At 45.2% G+C, this 19996-nt stretch overlaps 2 protein-coding genes across 16 annotated transcripts in view; one reads left to right on the top strand and one right to left on the bottom strand.

Annotated features, from left to right (window-relative positions):
• LOC118368970 (SH3 domain and tetratricopeptide repeat-containing protein 1-like) overlaps positions 1–6137 on the bottom strand; it is a 17769-nt gene extending 11632 nt beyond the window's left edge. Inside the window, exons 1-4 of one of the 2 annotated variants that reach the window (XM_035753479.2) lie at positions 5178–6137; positions 3349–3399; positions 1541–1671; positions 827–932 (exon numbers count right to left, since the gene is read on the bottom strand). In XM_035753479.2, coding sequence (XP_035609372.1) covers positions 827–932; positions 1541–1671; positions 3349–3399; positions 5178–5334 — 445 coding nt within the window. In that variant the 5' untranslated portion in view covers positions 5335–6137. The remainder of the gene's footprint in view (positions 1–826; positions 933–1540; positions 1672–3348; positions 3400–5177) is intronic. The other variant, XM_035753480.2, reaches the window with a different exon arrangement.
• Positions 5309–19996, top strand: LOC118368971 (calcium-binding protein 2-like). 14 transcript variants are annotated; one of them, XM_035753481.2, is made up of 9 exons: positions 7265–7532; positions 7619–7711; positions 10523–10621; positions 11325–11460; positions 13880–13910; positions 14268–14411; positions 15528–15637; positions 16006–16153; positions 19180–19996. In XM_035753481.2, exons 1-9 carry the CDS (start codon positions 7405–7407, stop codon positions 19206–19208), a joined length of 918 nt encoding a protein of 305 aa, XP_035609374.1. In that variant the 5' UTR covers positions 7265–7404; the 3' UTR covers positions 19209–19996. The 14 variants fall into 14 exon arrangements, 12 of the variants coding, with proteins under 12 accessions (XP_035609374.1, XP_052353520.1, XP_035609375.1 ...); XM_052497560.1 differs by having other exon boundaries at positions 7619–7729; XM_035753482.2 differs by lacking the exon at positions 7619–7711.

The following is a 19996-nucleotide window of genomic DNA, read 5'->3' as shown; positions in this document are numbered from 1 at the left end:
GCTGTGTTGCATCCAAATAACACCATACCTACTGTGAAGCATGGGGTGGAAACATCATGCTTTGGGGCTGTTTTTCTGCAAAGGGACCAGGACGACTAATCCGTGTAAAGGAAAGTATGAATGGGGCCATGTATCGTGAGATTTTGAGTGAAAACCTCCTTCCATCAGCAAGGGCATTGAAGATGAAACGTGGCTGGGTCTTTCAGCATGACAATGATCCCAAACACACCGCCCGAGCAACGAAGGAGTGGCTTCGTAAGAAGCATTTCAAGGTCCTGGAGTGGCCTAGCCAGTCTCCAGATCTCAACCCCATAGAAAATCTTTGGAGGGAGTTGAAAGTCCGTGTTGCCCAGCAACAGCCCCAAAACATCACTGCTCTAGAGGAGATTTGCATGGAGGAATGGGCCAAAATACCAGCAACAGTGTGTGAAAACCTTGTGAAGACTTACAGAAAATGTTTGACCTCTGTCATTGCCAACAAAGGGTATATAACAAAGTATTGAGATAAACTTTAGTTATTGACCAAATACTTATTTTCCACCATCATTTGCAAATAAATTCATAAAAAATCCTACAATGTGATTTTCTGGATTTTTTTCTTCTCATTTTGTCTGTCATAGTTGAAGTGTACCTATGAATAAAATTACAGGCCTCTCATCTTTTTAAGTGGGAGAACTTGCACAATTGGTGGCTGACTAAATACTTTTTTGCCCCACTGTATTCTATAACCCTGTATGTTAAGTTAGGATTCAGAACTTGTGTATAATTCATGTAAATTAAAAAACCCCATACTATATCTAGTACTTCTTATACTAGACGACATTACCCATTGTGTAATACGTGGTGAACCTCCATATCTCTTCAAATGTTTTGAATGTGACAAATATGGCATTTTCTTCACAGTTGATGGAAACAAGCCGAGCTGATAGTTCCTAAAAGTACAGGAGAGGAAAACAGAGAAGAGTTCTAAATGTACATGATTTCTCACAAACTACTGTATAAAGCAATGTAATATGTTAATAAAGTACACAATAAGAACAAATACAACCTGATAACACAAACACTTCAAATGCAAAACTGGTGATATGACCATACACAATGCATTCATTATATTCACTATAACTTTTCACGCTTGCGATAATTCCACAAAAGCTGAGACAAAGCATTGACAAAATGGGGTGTGACTGTGCTGAGTACAGTATCATAGCAAATGCATTTTTAGCAGCATATAGATTACAGCTGTACATGAAAATTACATAGGTTAACATTTATTGTCCTGAATCTTTCCCTGGAGGCAGAACTGAGCGATGTCCACTAAATGGGCCAACTGCAAAGTCAAAATTGTCTAAATCGTAGTTCATGAAAACAAAAATGATATTTTGTGTCTACATTTAAGGTTAATATCAGGTTTTATGACTTTGTGGCTGTGCTAGCTACTGACCACTCTGCAGCGATGCCTCCAGGTCAAGAGTTCTGACAATAAATGCCAACCTGTGACAAGACTAACCTGGATACATAAAAGGTTAATAGAGTGTTATACCATGAAGAGAGCGTTGACCTCTATGCTGTCGGCCTCCAGGAGGCGGAGTTTCCCCCTCAGCACTTCCTGTGACCCCTCGTCTGCAGGAAGCTTGTCCGGCCCCTCCACCATGGCCAACAGCATGGGCAGCGCTGGAAACACACAAGGACACGTTAAAAATCACCATTACAGTCTATGACAAGCTGAGTATGGGCAATCCTTCTCTAGTTAATGTTTTGTAGGAGAGAAGAGGTGACAGAGATACTCTGGTGACTTTGTAATAAACAATAATGCTATTTCTCAAAACACCACGTAGAAGTAATTCACTTCAGTCAGCAGTTCAAAAGTGTTGTTTGAGGTTTGCCATAGTTAAAAGACTAAATACGACTCAGAACAACAATGTCAATATCCTGACAGGTACAGTACTAATACTGTATCCTCAACTTTACTTCCTCTTTCTTTATTAACCAACGGCCATTTTGGACACCACTTACAGAAAAACCACATGATTTCACATGCGAAATTGAATGTGAAATCATGTGTTTTTGGAACACTTGATCATGTTATCACATGTTGCTTTACATGTCTCGTGTTATCATATTAGCTTCACATACGATCACGTGATCACATGAAAACATGTGTTTTTGGAACACTTAATGTGTCCACATGACATTCATGTTGTTTTTCAGTAAGGGACTGGTCTGGTGACCCTGTGATTGACAGTGAATGACCCACAGAGATTAATCAATGACTTCAAAGTGGCTTTCTCAGGCTCTCTCAGGTCCAAGGTACAAGAATCATAGTTCAAATTCACTGTCAAATACATGCTTTTTCCATAATGAGAAGTGCATTTCCAGCCTGGTCCCAGATCTGTTTGTGCTGTCTTGCCATCTCCTATGGTCACTGTCACACCAAATGTAACAATAACCATAGGAATTAGCAAGACAGCACAAACTGATCTGGGACCAGGCTAGTGAATTCTAGTTTAATAGCATACAGGGTACTGCTTTCGTGAGACAAGAGAAGAAAGAGTGCAGAACACACAATAACTGCAATAAGTTGTTTATTGGTACACTAAAAACCACAGTAGGAATATACAAAATATAAAAACTGCTTCCTACTGAACGAACATTAAACTCTTAACTCATAACTTATATGATTGTAATATGACCCAATGTCACCTCACCTTTTTAATGGTTGACTTTGAGTCTGCAGTCATAGCGTGGGTCAAACCACTACAGCAGTGCTCAGTGTGTTGCGCTCAACCTAGCCTGGTCCCAGATCTGTCTCTATTGCTGTCATTATTGAGTGACAGGGAGTTGGCATGATAGCATAAATAGGCTGGCACTCAGGCTACTCTCTACCCCTATGTTGATACTGGAAGCATGAGGCTGTATGAAATAGCCTGATGGTTCATAGCAGAATGAGTCATTCAAAACCCACATTTGAATCTTAGACCTCATAATGGCAAGAGAGAGACTTAAACCCATAAACCATAACTTGACTCTAACTACCACAGCCAAAACCCAAACTCTCCCCCCTTCTTTTGGAAATACTGTGGTTGGAACCTTCATGAAATTCCATTCTGTTAAATTCTGAGTTTCCACAATGAGAATGAAGTGTCTGATATACATACATTGGACGATTGAAAATGGAAATCCCCTTTCACTGAAAGGTGTCATATTTCTGGGTCTGTATTAATACAGTGTCTCCGGGTATGATCTAGGATCAGTTTAGCCTTGTAGATCATAATGAATAAAATTACATGGACCAGTGGGAACTGATTCTAGATCAGCCCTGTAAAGTAGATACAGTTATTAGTTAGTCACCTGTTGGGAAGCCGTCGTCGGATGTGCCTGCTCCTCTGGAGCTGGAGCGCTCTGCAATATACAGACATGTTCATTTAATACTGAACACAGTATGTATGCTACTTTGATCGAGTGTAAGAAGTAGGTAAACAAAATAACCTAAAAATTAAAAGGTGACATGCCCAAAAGTTCTTTATGGGCCTTTTGGCTAGTGGCTGAAATGTCCTTTATGTGTTTATTATGACAAGAGCAGGAAAATATATGATCCCTAGTCCTCTACCCATGTTTCCTGTGTGTGCTATCGCTTACACACACACACACACACACACACACACACACACACACACACACACACACACACACACACACACACACACACACACACACACACACACACACACACACACACACACACACACACACACACACACACACACACACACAGAGACAGGAGGAAATCTCTGATTTCATAACAGTGTCCCCAACTAAACAAGAAGGAAGAATTGAGAGAAAGGGGGCAGGGTCACAAAACAGACCACCATAGATAGAACTGAAACAAGGATCACGTTGTCAAATAACCCTCTTTTAAACTGAGCTTGTATGACTAGCACAGACAGTGTCACTAGCAAAGCACTCCCACACAATAACACCTCCTCCTCCATGCTTTACCGTGGGACATACATTTACATTACATTTAAGTCATTTAGCAGACGCTCTTATCCAGAGCGACTTACAAATTGGTGCATTCACCTTATGACATCCAGTGGAACAGCCACTTTACAATAGTGCATCTAAATCTTTTTAGGGGGGGGGACATACACATGCAGAGATCATCCGTTCACCTTCTCTGCGTCTCTGCGTCTCACAAAGACACGGCGGTTGGAACCAAAAATCTCACATTTGGACTCCAGACCAGAGGACAGATTTCCACCGGTCTAATGTCCATTGCTCGTGTTTCTTGGCCCAAGCAAGTCTTCTTCTTATTTGTGTCCTTTAGTAGTGGTTTCTTTGCAGCAATTCAACCATGAAGATCTGATTCACACAGTCTCATCTGAACAGTTGTTGTTGAAATGTGTCTGTTACTTGGACTCTGTGAAGCATTTATTTGGGCTGCAACATCTGGGGCTGGTAACTCTAATGAACTTATCCTCTGCAGCAGAGGTACGTCTGGGTCTTCCTTTCCTGTGGCGGTCCTCATGAGAGCCAGTTTCATCATAGTGCTTGATGGTTTTTGCGACTGCACTTGAAGAAACTTTCAAAGTTCTAGAAATTGTCCGGATTGACTGACCTTCATGTCTTAAAGTAATGATCGACTGTCGTTTCTCTTTGCTGATTTGAGCTGTTCTTGACATAATATGGACTTAACCCTTATGGTAAAAGACCATCTTCTGTACACCCCCCTACCTTGTCACATCATAACTGATTGGGTCAAACGCATTAAGAAGGAAAGAAATTCCACAAATTAACTTAAGGCGGCAGCACACCTGTTAATTGAAATGCAATCCAGGTGACTACCTCATGAAGCTGGTTGAGAGAATGCCAAGAGTGTGCAAAGCTGTCATCAAAGCAAAGGGTGGCTATTTGAAGAATCTCAAATATAAAATATATTTGGATTTGTTTAACACTTTTTGGTTTTCTACATGATTCCATATGTGTTATTTCACAGTTGTGATGTCTTCACTCTTATTCTACAATGTAGAAAATAGTAAAAACAAAGAAAAACCTTTGAATGAGGTGTTCTGAGACTTGACTGGTAGTCCTAAAAACAATATCACGGTATGCTACTACTGCAGAGGCAGATTGTGGATCTGTGTGTCATTTTAATGTCACTTTATGGATCAATAACTCACCCATTTTTCTACTTCTGGTCCCCTTTTTTACCGGAACATGGTTGTGGTCTTCTGCTGAGAGCTCTCTCCGATAATGGCGAGTGCTAGTATCCATACGGTTAACCACCGCCACGGGTTCCACCTCTTGTTCCGCAGTTGACATAATTAACTTGTTCATGTTGTAGCCCTACTTTAAACTCCCCGAGCGAAGCTGGATATCATGAGCATCTGCACCCTCCTCGCGCCGTGCGCAAACTATCCATGGGTACGTCACAAATGTTTACTATCACTGTCGAAAGGGCGTGAGACGTTAAAACCGCTGACTTAGAGATGCCTTGTAGAAGAATATCAATATTGTGTTGTCACTTAATGGTCCATACAAGCGTTACTTATTCCAAAGTCAGATCTTTGGTGAAAAATCGGTGATTGTCATCCGTTGTTTTGCTTACAGAGGATTTCCCAACTCCATCAGAATTGTTCTGTCCTGTGACGTTTGGCACACGAGCTGCTCCAGTGTGCCATCGGTGCGAAGAAAGTGCAGCTGACTGCAGGGAACAGGTTAATAATCGCTGACTGAACAAATAAAGTTTCTTTCTTTTCTTAAATCCACCGCGCTGTTCTGTCAACAGAAGGAGTTCGCTGTTGTAAATATAGGCCATTGACTGGGAAAGTTGACCTGTTTTCTCAATCCTCATATACATGTTTCCAGAAGTTTGAGTGCTAAGTGTCGTATATACAACTTTTTCACTTTGACCTCGTCGTGGCATTCATAATTCCTTGCTATTTCCTATTGAGAAATTGAAAATGCTACGCGCATGCACGCACGTAGCCTACGTGTACGTACATAAAAACACAACTGCTTAGGCCTGTAGATTAATGTAGTCCTATGTGTAGTCATTTAACCATTTCCACAGTCAGCTGCTGCGTACTCTAAAATAAGTGTCCTTTGCCCAAGCTAACCTCTGTCACATCCTAGGAAGAGAGTCAGCGCTTCCCTTTCCTCCTCTCTATCAGCCTGGCCTGGAGTTAACACTTAGTCTCGGAGACCAGAGCCCTGTCTATCATGTCCAACTGAATGGAAAGAATGACTCACTAATTCCATTCGAATCTGTTAGAATAAATACATCTGGTTCCAAGCCCGTTTTGCACTATGAAACACCTAAAAGGTGTTTGAACCTAGATTAGACAATAAGCAAACAATAAAGCTATTGAATAATATTTATTCAACGTCACACACTTAAAAAAAAGCACTTAAACATACGTTTTTAAAATGACATTCGTAAGCACGTTTCTTTGGTGAAAATGTCTAACCTTAGGTTCTGTTTTCCCGGGAAATAAGCTTCTGTCAAAATCGAATACATGATAGATATCAATTATGATGTTAGGGTTCCTTGATAATGGCATTCTATTAAGTGTCTGAATTTCACGTTATTTCCCGGGAAACAGAACCAAATATTACACTGGAATGCATTTATCACCCAAAGACAATGAAATCATTTCAGAACTGAAACATTTATTTTAATAAGAAGATGTGTCTGAGTTACAATGATATCCAAACGTTTCCATCTAATTTACAAGCCTAATTTTGCATAGGTCCAAATTCCTTATGGACCCTGATCAAAAGTAGTGCACTACATAGGGAATAGGGTGCCATTTCTCTAATCAAAAGTAGTGCACTATGTAGGGAATAGGGTGCCATTTCTCTAATCAAAAGTAGTGCACTATGTAGGGAATAGGGTGCCATTTCTCTAATCAAAAGTAGTGCACTATGTAGGGAATAGGGTGCCATTTCTCTAATCAAAAGTAGTGCACTATGTAGAGAATAGGGTGCTATTTGGGACTAAGACTTTACTTCTGCCTGTCTTCCCTCCACAGTTATTTAGTTTCCAGGAGCATGAACCGGAGTCCGACGGGGCCCAATGCCTCTACTCCGTACCCAACGACCCTGAGGTGAACCTGGGCGGCACCTCCAGTGTCCCGACCACCTCCATGCTCTTCCTTCACCGCGTGTCCATCCTGCAGGACCTCACCGAGGCACCAGATGACCAGGGCTCCCAGGCTTACCAGTGTGGCTTGTGTTGGCTGCCCCTCCCCAGCCTTGCTGCCCACCAGGCCCACCTCCTGGTCAGCTGGACGTACAGCACAGGCTGTAACCGCCTCTACAGTGACATGATCAGACTGAATCCGTCTCCTCCTCCTCCATTGGTATCTGAGGAGCCATCGCCATCCTCACCCAGCCCAGTCCACAATGACCAGTGGGACCAGGAGGCTGATAGGGCCTGTTGTCTCAACCCTGTCCACTACGACCTTGAGGCCAAACTGGGATCGAGCCGAGGCGGGTACACTGACCATCTCCCGGCCCACTTCGTCTGCCAGGTCTGTGTGTTTTGTGAATATAAGCACATGACAAATCTCTGTTTTTTACTGTAACATATGGACAATAAAGTTGTATTGTATTGAAGGTCTCCAATGAGGGCTCTGAGGGCTACCAGGTCTCTGAGGGCTACCAGGTCTCTGAGGGCTACCAGGTCTCTGAGGGCTACCAGGGCTACCAGGTCTCTGAGGGCTACCAGGTCTCTGAGGGCTACCAGGGCTACCATGTCTCTGAGGGTTAACAGGTCTCTGAGGGCTACCAGGTCTCTGAGGGCTACCAGGTCTCTGAGGGCTACCAGGTCTCTGAGGGCTACCAGGTCTCTGAGGGCTGCCAGGGCTCTGAGGGCTGCCAGGGCTCTGAGGGCTACCAGGTCTCTGAGGGCTACCAAGGGCTCTGAGAGCTACCAGGGCTCTGAGGGCTACCAGGTCTCTGAGGGCTACCAGGGCTCTGAGGGCTACCAGGTCTCTGAGGGCTACCAGGTCTCTGAGGGCTACCAGGTCTCTGAGGGCTACCAAGGCTCTGAGAGCTACCAGGGCTCTGAGGGCTACCAGGTCTATGAGGGCTACCAGGGCTCTCGGGGCTACAAGGTCTCTGAGGGCTACCAGGGCTCTGAGGGCTACCAGGTCTCTGAGGGCTACAAGGTCTCTGAGGGCTACCAGGGCTCTGAGGGCTGCCAGGGCTCTGAGGGCTATCAGGTCTATGAGAGCTACCAGGGCTCTCGGGGCTACCAGGACTCTGAGGGCTACCAGGGCTCTGAGGGCTACCAGGGCTCTGAGGGCTGCCAGGGCTCTGAGAGCTGCCAGGGCTCTGAGGGCTACCAGGACTCTGAGGGCTGCCAGGGCTCTGAGAGCTGCCAGGGCTCTGAGGGCTCTGAGAGCTGCCAGGGCTCTGAGGGCTACCAGGGCTCTGAGAGCTGCCAGGGCTCTGAGGGCTACCAGGGCTCTGAGAGCTGCCAGGGCTCTGAGGGCTACCAGGGCTCTGAGGGCTACCAGGGCTCTGAGGGCTACCAGGGCTCTGAGAGCTGCCAGGGCTCTGAGGGCTACCAGGGCTCTGAGGGCTACCAGGGCTCTGAGGGGTACCAGGGCTCTGAGGGCTACCAGGGCTCTGAGAGCTGCCAGGGCTCTGAGGGCTACCAGGGCTCTGAGAGCTGCCAGGGCTCTGAGGGCTACCAGGGCTCTGAGGGGCACCAGGGCTCTGAGGGCTACCAGGGCTCTGAGGGGTACCAGGGCTCTGAGAGCTACCAGGGCTCTGAGGGCTCAGGGCTGCCAGGGCTCTGAGGGCTACCAGGGCTCTGAGGGCTCAGGGCTCTGAGGGCTACCAGGGCTCTGAGGGCTCAGGGCTACCAGGGCTTTGAGGGCTACCAGGGCTCTGAGGGCTCAGGGCTACCAGGGCTCTGAGGGGTACCAGGTCTCTCAGGGCTACCAGGGCTCTGAGGGGTACCAGGTCTCTCAGGGCTACCAGGGCTCTGAGGGCTCAGGGCTACCAGGGCTGTGAGGGCTACCAGGGCTCTGAGGGCTACCAGGGCTCTGAGGGGTACCAGGGCTCTGAGGGCTACCAGGGCTCTGAGGGCTCAGGGCTACCAGGGCTCTGAGGGCTTTGAGGGCTCAGGGCTACCAGCACTCTGAGGGCTCTGAGGGTACCAGGGCTCTGAGGGTACCAGGGCTCTGAGGGGTACCAGGGCTCTGAGGGCTACCAGGGCTCTGAGGGCTACCAGGGCTCTGAGGGGTACCAGGGCTCTGAGGGGTACCAGGGCTCTGAGGGCTACCAGGGCTCTGAGGGCTCTGAGGGCTACCAGGGCTCTGAGGGCTACCAGGGCTCTGAGGGCTACCAGGGCTCTGAGGGCTACCAGGGCTCTGAGGGGTACCAGGGCTCTGAGGGCTACCAGTGTGCCCTGTGTCAGCTGCCCTTTTTTGGTTCTGGTGTGTTTTGCAGTTCTCTTTTGACTTGGTATATACTTGAGCATAAATATTGTCTATACAGGGTTGGGGTCAATTCCATTTCAAGTCAGTCAATTCAGGAACAAACTGAAATGCCAATTCTGTTTCCAATTTTTTTCTCATAGAAGCCAATGAGGTAAATTAGAATTGATGTCGGAATTTCAGTTTATTTCCTGTATTGACTGAATTGAAAAGGAATTGACCCCAACCCTGCATCTACACTAGGTAAACACCAACTGAAAGAGGACTGTCTGATTAAAGGTTACCACACAGCCTATTCATGTGAATCCTATCTTCCCTTTTTATTCATCAATTCATTTGCTCTGAATTTGATTAATTGAAATACAATTTCAATTAAACATCATTCATCTTTGTGCCTTTGAAAATGTGCACTGCTTCACTAAATAAATGAGTTGTATCCATCACACGCGCACACTCACACTCACACGCACGCACACACACACACACACACACACACACACACACACACACACACACACACACACACACACACACACACACACACACACACACACACACACACACACACACACACACACACACACACACACACACACACACACACACCTTGTGACAATGTGTGCGTGAGTGTGTGTATGGCAGAACACTCTGTCACGCGTGTTGTTTGGTTATCTGACCTAGACACATTTAGCCAGGTAATCACATTATAATACTCTTTGACGGATGGACGGAGGGAGGGAGGGAAGGAGGGAGGGATGAAGGAGAGGAGAGCAAGAGGACGCAATCGTGTCATTCACATTACTGAAGGAGAAAGACTGCATCTCCTATTTCTTTCTTTAGTTTTTGGTTTTGTACTGGACAGCTGAAGGTAAGGACAACGCAGATCAATTATCAGTTTGAACTCTTTGCACAAAATAGAAGGTGAGATTGGTTGATGACCTACTCCTTGACTGTGTATCCTTAAAGTAGGTGACACCTCTTTTCCCTCAGTGTGATTGGCTAGACTTGAATATAAATCATGTTTTTTTTGTGAGTGTGTAACAAACTGAGTAACTTTCCACATTTTTCTCCAGTATGTCTAAGACCCCATCCACCACGTCTGCAGCCTCTGTAACCTCGGCAACGTCTGCAGCCTCTGTAACCTCGGCAACGTCTGCAGCCTCTACAGACAGGTAAGATCATCTGAGACAGGAGAATTCACAGCAGGGAACGACAGTGGGAATGTTGGGCAACAATAAAGTTATTGAGAGACATTGGAACCACACTGATATGTTACCTGAAGCTGACAAAGCGGTTGTGATACACCTGATGTTTTTGGCCCAAAATCATTTCAAGTGGTGTCTTCACCACGATACCTGGATCGTTTTTTTGTTTTGTTTTGTTGTTGCAGAAAATATCTCTGTTTTTATCACAACTGTTGTACCAAATGCGTTTTACTTCAGCTGTAAAACTTTGAATGTGTACGCGGGGCCATTGAGTGATGACCTTATTTCTATGCATTCACCCAATGGTGATTATGTTAAGTCAAGGTAGCAAGATGGTAAGTAAGTATGCTTGCACCAGCATTGGCATGTGTGAGCAAGAATGGCTCATAGAACGGCCATCTCCTGTTTCTGTAACGTGAGGCAGCTTGATGAACAAGTACACCACCTGGAGTGGACATGACGCTAGTCTATCGCAGAGCATTACCCCCAATCTATCCGCTTAATGCTGAGTGCCAAGCAGGGACGCATTGTCTCCCATTTTTACAGTCTTTTAGTGTTACTCCCAACCTTCCAATCTCAGGGTTGGACACTCTAACCACAAGGCCACTGAGCCGGTAAGATAGCGCTTGTCAATGTCTCTAATATGAACCCGTGTTCTCTTGGCTCCTAGCAAAGGTGGTAAATCCTCCCAGAAGTCCTCAGCCTCGGGTTCGGAGTCGACTCCCAAGAAGGTGTCTAAGAAAGAGCAGAAGAGACAGGACATGGAGAAGATACACACCACCCTACTCTGCAGCGTGTTTGGAGCAGTATACACACAGCTACTTTACCCTTTAACCCCTACCCCATAATCCTGACCTATAACCCCACACCACTTAGTGAGCGACATGCTAGGCTAACAGCAGGCTGGTGTTTGGTGGGGAGTGAAAAGTCAGGGAAGCTGCTATTTTAGCTGAGCTTCTGATCTTTGCATGCCGATGTATGTGAGTGCGTGCCTGCTTATCTGTCAGCATGCTGCATCCGTCATCCGTGCCATCCTGTGTGTATGACTGTGTGTGTGTGTGTGTTTGTGGGGGTAGTAATGATCCTTTAAGTTACACACACAGAGTAGTTATCCTCTCACCACTCATTAGGATTAAGGCTAGAAGATGCTGGAAGAGCATCGAACAAACTGGGAAAGTTATACGGTTATTTTAATAATGTTTAGACCAATTGATATGTTTTACGTTTTATGTTTTCTGAACAATTGCTGTTCTCTTCCTTTGAAATGTTTCTTGACATTGTGAAACTTAACCCCCCGGGGACATCGATTAAGGAAAGAACAATTCAAATCAGAACTTAAAACTAGATCGTATTGAGCAGGCAGTGTGAGCATGCAGTGTGAGCATGCAGTGTGAGCATGCAGTGTGAGCATGCAGTGTGAGCAGGCAGTGTGAGCATGCAGTGTGAGCATGCAGTGTGAGCAGGCAGTGTGAGCAGGCAGTGTGAGCATGCAGTGTGAGCAGGCAGTGTGAGCATGCAGTGTGAGCAGGCAGTGTGAGCAGGCAGTGTGAGCAGGCAGTGTGAGCAGGCAGTGTGAGCATGCAGTGTGAGCAGGCAGTGTGAGCATGCAGTGTGAGCATGCAGTGTGAGCAGGCAGTGTGAGCAGGCAGTGTGAGCATGCAGTGAGCATGCAGTGAGCAGGCAGTGTGAGAGGCATGCAGTGTGAGCATGCAGTGTGAGCATGCAGTGTGAGCAGGCAGTGTGAGCAGGCAGTGTGAGCAGGCAGTGTGAGCAGGCAGTGTGAGCTGGCAGTGTGAGCAGGCAGTGTGGCAGGCAGTGTGAGCAGGCAGTGTGAGCAGGCAGTGTGAGCAGGCAGTGTGAGGCAGTGTGCAGGTGAGCTGGCATGTGAGCAGGCAGTGTGAGCATGCAGTGTGAGCAGGCAGTGTGAGCAGGCAGTGTGAGCATGCATGAGCAGGCAGTGTGAGCATGCAGTGTGAGCAGGCAGTGTGAGCTGGCAGTGTGAGCATGCAGTGTGAGCATGCAGTGTGATGCAGGCAGTGTGAGCATGAGCAGGCAGTGTGAGCAGGCAGTGTGATGCAGTGTGAGCAGGCAGTGTGAGCATGCAGCAGGCAGTGTGAGCAGTGTGAGCAGGCAGTGTGAGCATGCAGTGTGAGCATGCAGTGTGAGCAGGCAGTGTGAGCAGGCAGTGTGAGCAGTGTGCAGTGTGAGCAGGGAGTGTGAGCAGGCAGTGTGAGCAGGCAGTGTGAGCATGCATGCAGTGTGAGCATGCAGTGTGAGCAGGCAGTGTGAGCTGGCAGTGTGAGCAGGCAGTGTGATGCATGCAGTGTGAGTGTGAGCAGGCAGTGTGCAGCATGCAGTGTGAGCATGCAGTGTGAGCAGGCAGTGTGAGGCAGTGTGGCATGCAGTGTGAGCAGGCAGTGTGAGCATGCAGTGTGAGCATGCAGTGTGAGCAGGCAGTGTGAGCATGCAGTGTGAGCAGGCAGTGTGAGCATGCAGTGTGAGCATGCAGTGTGAGCATGCAGTGTGAGCATGCAGTGTGAGCAGGCAGTGTGAGCATGCGGTGTGAGCAGGCGGTGTGAGCATGCAGTGAGCAGGCGAGTGTGAGCAGGCGGTGTGAGCATGCAGTGTGAGCATGCAGTGTGAGCATGCAGCATGCAGTGTGAGCAGGCAGTGTGAGCATGCAGTGTGAGCATGCAGTGTGAGCATGCAGTGTGAGCAGGCAGTGTGAGCAGGCAGTGTGAGCAGTGTGAGCAGGCAGTGTGAGCATGTCGGCTGTGAGCAGGCAGTGTGAGCAGGCAGTGTGAGCAGGCAGTGTGAGCATGTCGGCTGTGCGTATCAACACAACACGTCACACACGTGTGAACGAGGTTGAATGTTTTCCCAGAGAAACAGGATGGAACTCTTAATGACTTAATCCACCATGAGAAGGAAACGTCCTTAACTGTACCTGTCCCCAATCCCTCACTAATTTACCTCACTACAATACCAGAATGATCTCCTCTTACACAACAGTCTAAATCTAACATTTCCTGTCCTAAACTTCCAGCCATAAGCATCTGTTTTTGTCCCGTCTTCAAGGTTGCCCTTATCCACATTGTAGTACATGGGGATCTTCTGCAAGTCATGCCCTATAATATTACACAAAATGTAAGCCTGGTTGAAGTATTGTCAGACAGTGTTGTTTCTCCCTCTCTAAAACACCTCTCCCCTGCTGTCTTCCTTTAGGAGAGAGAGTTGGCTCAAGCTGAGTTGGATGGTGAGTCTTCTTAGCACAGTGATGTTGCATATACAGTAGAATGCTTTATTTCAAGTACGTTGACCAGTAGCACCACTCAATACATTGAGCTCGTATTACTCAAGTTAGGATTCAGCCAGACATTATATTTGTAAAAGGGGGGAAGCTTTGAGTCATCCATAGAAATAGCATGACTAGAATGGACAAAACGCCCCTCAGACCACAGAACTTTGACAGTACTGTCAGGGGTAGAATCAATATGGCCGTCAGCCCAGCCATCACAGAATGTTGACTTAAATGGGAATGTTCTTTCTAGTAATTCGACTTCCATGGTGTCATCATCACCTTCTGACCTCTAACATTTGACGTTTGGAGCAGAGCTGGACTTTGCCTTCAAGGAGTTTGACTACGACTGCGACGGCTACCTGAACTACAAGGACGTGGCAGAGTGTATGAGGACCATGGGCTACATGCCCACTGAGATGGAGCTTCTGGAAATAGTACAACAGATTAAGATGAGGAGTGAGTGTCTTATAACTGTTATATAGCTGTTATGGACCTGTTACAGACCTGTTATAACCTGTTACAAACCTGTTACAGACCTGCTATAACCTGTTATAGACCTGTTATAACCTGTTACAGACCTGTTACAGATCTGTTGTAACCTGTTACAGACCTGTTATAGACCTACTATAACCTGTTATAGACCTGTTATAACCTGTTACAGACCTGTTACAGACCTACTATAACCTGTTATAGACCTGTTATAACCTGTTACAGACCTGTTACAGACCTACTATAACCTGTTACAGACCTGTTATAACCTGTTACAAACCTGTTACAGACCTACTGTAACCTGTTATAAACCTGTTATAACCTGTTACAGACCTGTTACAGATCTGTTGTAACCTGTTACAGACCTGTTATAGACCCATTACAGACCCATTACAGACCTGTTACAGACCTGTTATAGACCCGTTACAGACCTGTTATAGACCTGTTATAGGCCTGTTACAGACCTGTTTTAACCTGTTACAGACCTGTTTTAACCTGTTACATACAGACCAGTTATAGACCTGTTATAGGCCTGTTACAGACCTGCTATAACCCGTTACAGTACTATTATAACATGTTACAGACCGGTCAAAACCTGTTATAGACCTGTTACAGACCTGCTATAACCTGTTACAGTACTGTTATAACATGTTACAGACCTGTCAAAACCTGTTATAGACCTGTTATAAATCTGTTACAGACCTGTTATAACCTGTTACAGTACTGTTATAACATGTTACAGACCTGTCAACCTGTTATAGACCTGTTACAGACCTGTTATAACCTGTAACAGACATGTTATAACCTGTTATAGACCTGTTACAGACCTGTTATAGCCTGTTATAGACCTTTTATAACCTGTTATAGACCTGTTATAGTTCTGCTGGAGATCAAGATGAGGATTGTGTGATATGACTGCTGAAGAGGGAGAAAGAGAGATGTAGAAAGACAGAGATAAAGACAGAGAGGAGAACAGATACAGACTCATGTCAATGTAGTGACATGACTGACATGACTGTTGATTGGTGTGTTGGTCCAGTCCCTATCTGTGTCCTGATTGTTGATTGGTATGTTTCTCTGCAGTGGGTGGTCTGATGGACTTTGATGACTTCTGTGAGCTAATGGGTCCCAGGATAATGGGGGAGACTGTTGACATGCTGGGGCTGAAGGAGCTCAGATCAGCCTTCTCTCAGGTAAGAGATTGAGATTGGAACCAAAGGAAACTACAAATAAAAACACAGGCATTATAACTCAAACGTTCATCCTCCAGCATTTACATCGTTGCATGATTGAGTTGACCTACTCTTCCTCAAATTCAGATTCATCCCTCAACCAATATTAACTCACCTGTTTACTTACTCACCCCCATCCTCTCGTCCTCAACATCCTCTCCTCACCTCTCCCCTCACTTCTCCTCATTCCTCCTCACTCCTCCTCTCACCCCTCCTTGCCTCTCCTCTGACCCCTCCTCATTCCTCCTCACTCATCCTCTCACCCCTCCTTGCCTCTCCTCTCACCCCTCCTCGCCTCACCCCTCTCCCCTCCTCACCTCTCCTCTCAGTTTGACCAAGACTGTGATGGGAAAATCAGTCAGGATGAGATGAAGGAAGCGGTGAAGTGTTTTCTGGGGGAGAAACTGAAGAAAGGAGAGCTGGAAGATATCCTTAAGGAGATTGACATCAATGGAGATGGAAGCGTCGACTTTGACGGTGAGGAGATAATTGTGCACACACACAGACGTGGAGGAAATACTCAAAAAATTTCAGGATACACACACAAAAGTATAATCACTTACAGTTCCAGTCAAAAGTTTGGATACACCTACTCATTCAAGGGTTTTTCTTTATTTTTACTATTTTCTACATTGTAGAATAATAGTGAAGACATCAAAAATATGGAATCATGTAGTAACCAAAAAAGTGTTAAATAAATCCAAATATATTTTAGATTTTAGATTCTTCAAAGTAGCCACCCTTTGCCTTGAATGTCACTCTCTCTGGCATTCTCTCAACCAGCTTCACCTGGGATGCTTTTCCAACAGTCTGCTGAGCACTTGTTGGCTGCTTTTCCTTCACTCTGCGGTCCAACTCATCCCAAACCATCTAATTTGGGTTGAGGCCGAGTGATTGTGGAAGCCAGGTCATCTGATGCAGCACTCCATCACTCTCCTTCTTGGTCAAATAGCCCTTACACAGCATGGAGGTGTGTTGCGTCATTGTCCTGTTGAAAAACAAATGATAGTCCCACAAAGCGCAAACCGGATGGGATATAGCTGCAGAATGCTGCGGTAGCCATGTTGGTTAAGTGTGCCTTGAAATGTAAATACATCACAGACAGGGTCACCAGCAAAGCACCCCCACACCATCAGACCTCCTCCTCCTTGCTTCATGGTGGGAACGACACACATGCAGAGATCATCCATTCACCTTCTCTGCGTCTCACAAAGACACGGCGGTTGTAACCAAAAATCTAAAATTTGGACTCATCAGACCAAAGGACAGATTTCCACCTATCTAATGTCCATTGCTCGTGTTTCTTGGCCCAAGCAAGTCTTCTTCTTATTTGTGTCCTTTGGTAGTGGTTTCTTTGCAGCAATTCAACTATGAAGATCTGATTCACACAGTCTCATCTGAACAGTTGTTGTTGAAATGTGTCTGTTACTTGGACTCTGTGAAGCATTTATTTGGGCTGCAATTTCTGAGGCTGGTAACTCTAATGAACTTATCCTTTGCAGCAGAGGTACAGTGCCTTGCGAAAATATTCGGTCCCCTTGAACTTTGCGACCTTTTCAAGTCTCCGTATAAATGCACCTGCACTGTGATAGTCTCAGAGGTCCGTTAAAAGCGCAGAGAGCATCATGAAGAACAAGGAACACACCAGGCAGGTCCGAGATACTGTTGTGAAGAAGTTTAAAGCCGGATTTGGATACGAAAAGATTTCCCAAGCTTTAAACATCCCAAGGAGCACTGTGCAAGCGATAATATTGAAATGGAAGGAGTATCAGACCACTGCAAATCTACCAAGACCTGGCCGTCCCTCTAAACTTTCAGCTCATACAAGGAGAATACTGATCAGAGATGCAGCCAAGAGGCCCATGATCACTCTGGATAAACTACAGAGATCTACCGCTGAGGTGGAAGACTCTGTCCATAGGACAACAATCAGTCGTATATTGCACAAATCTGGCCATTATGGAAGAGTGGCAAGAAGAAAGCCATTTCTTAAAGATATCCATAAAAAGTGTTTAAAGTTTGCCACAAGCCACCTGGGAGACACACCAAACATGTGGAAGAAGGTGCTCTGGTCAGATGAAACCAAAATGTAACTTTTTGGCAACAATGCAAAACGTTATGTTTGGCGTAAAAGCAACACAGCTCATCACCCTGAACACACCATCCCCACTGTCAAACATGGTGGTGGCAGCATCATGGTTTGGGCCTGCTTTTCTTCAGCAGGGACAGGGAAGATGGTTAAAATTGATGGGAAGATGGATAGAGCCAAATACATGACCATTCTGGAAGAAAACCTGATGGAGTCTGCAAAAGACCTGAGACTGGGACAGAGATTTGTCTTCCAACAAGACAATGATCCAAAACATAAAGCAAAATCTACAATGGAATGGTTCAAAAATAAACATATCCAGGTGTTAGAATGGCCAAGTCAAAGTCCAGACCTGAATCCAATCGAGAATCTGTGGAAAGAACTGAAAACTGCTGTTCACAAATGCTCTCCATCTGAGCTCGAGCTGTTTTGCAAGGACGAATGGAAAAAAATGTCAGTCTCTCGATGTGCAAAACTGATAGAGACATACCCCAAGCGACTTACAGCTGTAATCGCAGCAAAAGGTGGCGCTACAAAGTATTAACTTAAGGGGGCTGAATAATTTTGCACGGCCAATTTTTCAGTTTTTGATTTGTTAAAAAAGTTTGAAATATCCAATGAATGTCGTTCCACTTCATGATTGTGTCCCACTTTTTGTTGATTCTTCACAAAAAAATACAGTTTTATATCTTTATGTTTGAAGCCTGAAATGTGGCAAAAGGTCGCAAAGTTCAAGGGGGCCGAATACTTTCACAAGGCACTGTAAGTCTGGGTCTTCCTTTCCTGTGGTGTTCCTCATGAGAGCCAGTTTCATCATAGAGCTTGATGGTTTTTGCGTCTGCACTTGAAGAAATTGTCTGGATTGACTGACCTTCATGTCTTAAAGTAATGATGGAGACATGAAGGTCAGTCATTTCTCTTTGCTTATTTGAGCCGTTCTTGCCATAATATGGACTTTTAACAAACAGGGCTAACTTCTGTATACCACCCCCTACCTTGTCACAACACAGCTGATTGGCTCAAACGCATTAAGAAGTAAAGAAATTCCACAAATTAACTTTTAAGAAGGCACACCGGTTAATTGAAGTGCATTCCAGGTGACAACCCCATGAAGCTGGTTGAGAGAATGCCAAGTGTGTGCCAAGCTGTCATCAAGATGTGGCTACTAATCTCAAATATATGTTGATTTGTTTAATACTTTTTTTTGGTTACTACATGATTCGATGTGTGTTATTTTCTAGTTTTGATGTATTCACTATTATTCCAGAATGTATAAAATAGTAAAAATAAAGAAAATCCCTGGAATGAGTAGGTGTGTCCAAACCTTTGACTGGTATACACACACAACATTCTCTAACGCAGTGGTGGCCAAACATGTTGTGGCCTTTCTAATTTCCCCTCTCTTGCCTCCCAGAGTTCGTCATGATTCTGTCCATTCGATAAGCGCTGGAAGACCTGAGAGGACGCTATCGCTTTAATGAATCTTGTTAGACTAAGACGAGATAACATTGTATGTGTGCATCTGTGTGTACTACTACACATGTACTACCATTTAAAAGTTTGGGGTCACTTAGAAATGTACTTGTTTTTGAAAGAAAAGCAATTTTTTTGTCCATTAAAATAACATGAAATTGATCAGAAATACAGTGTAGACATTGTTGATGTTGTAAATGACTATTGTAGTTGGAAACAGCTGATTTTTAATGGAATATCTACATAGGCGTACAAAGGCCCACTATCAGCAACCATCACTCCTGTGTTCCAATGGCACATTGTGTTAGCTAATCCAAGTTTGTCATTTTAAAAGGCTAATTGATCATTAGAAAAACCTTTTGTAATTATGTTAGCACAGCTGAAAACTTTTGTTTTGATTAAAGAAGCAATACAATTGGCCTTCTTTAGACTAGTTGAGTATCTGGAGCATCAGCATTTGTGGGTTCAATTACAGGCACAGAATGGCCAGAAACAATAACTTTCATCTGAAACTCTTCAGTCTATTCTTGTTCTGAGAAATGAAGGCTATTCCATCCATCCATCCTCTGTTCCTCCCAACGTCTCCTCTATACCCAGTCACTGAGAAAAGACATGAAGGTGTGCACGTTGGGAAAGAGTATGAACTGTAATGTATTTGGGTTATTTATCTATTTATTGACACTGATGTGATATGACATGTAGATAAGTTACCATATTGCCATTTTAATAAAGACTTTGAATTTCATTATGAGTGACAA

Source organism: Oncorhynchus keta, chromosome 35, assembly GCF_023373465.1.
Source record: "Oncorhynchus keta strain PuntledgeMale-10-30-2019 chromosome 35, Oket_V2, whole genome shotgun sequence".
NCBI lineage: Eukaryota > Metazoa > Chordata > Actinopteri > Salmoniformes > Salmonidae > Oncorhynchus > Oncorhynchus keta.
This window is presented reverse-complemented; position numbering and strand designations above follow the sequence as displayed.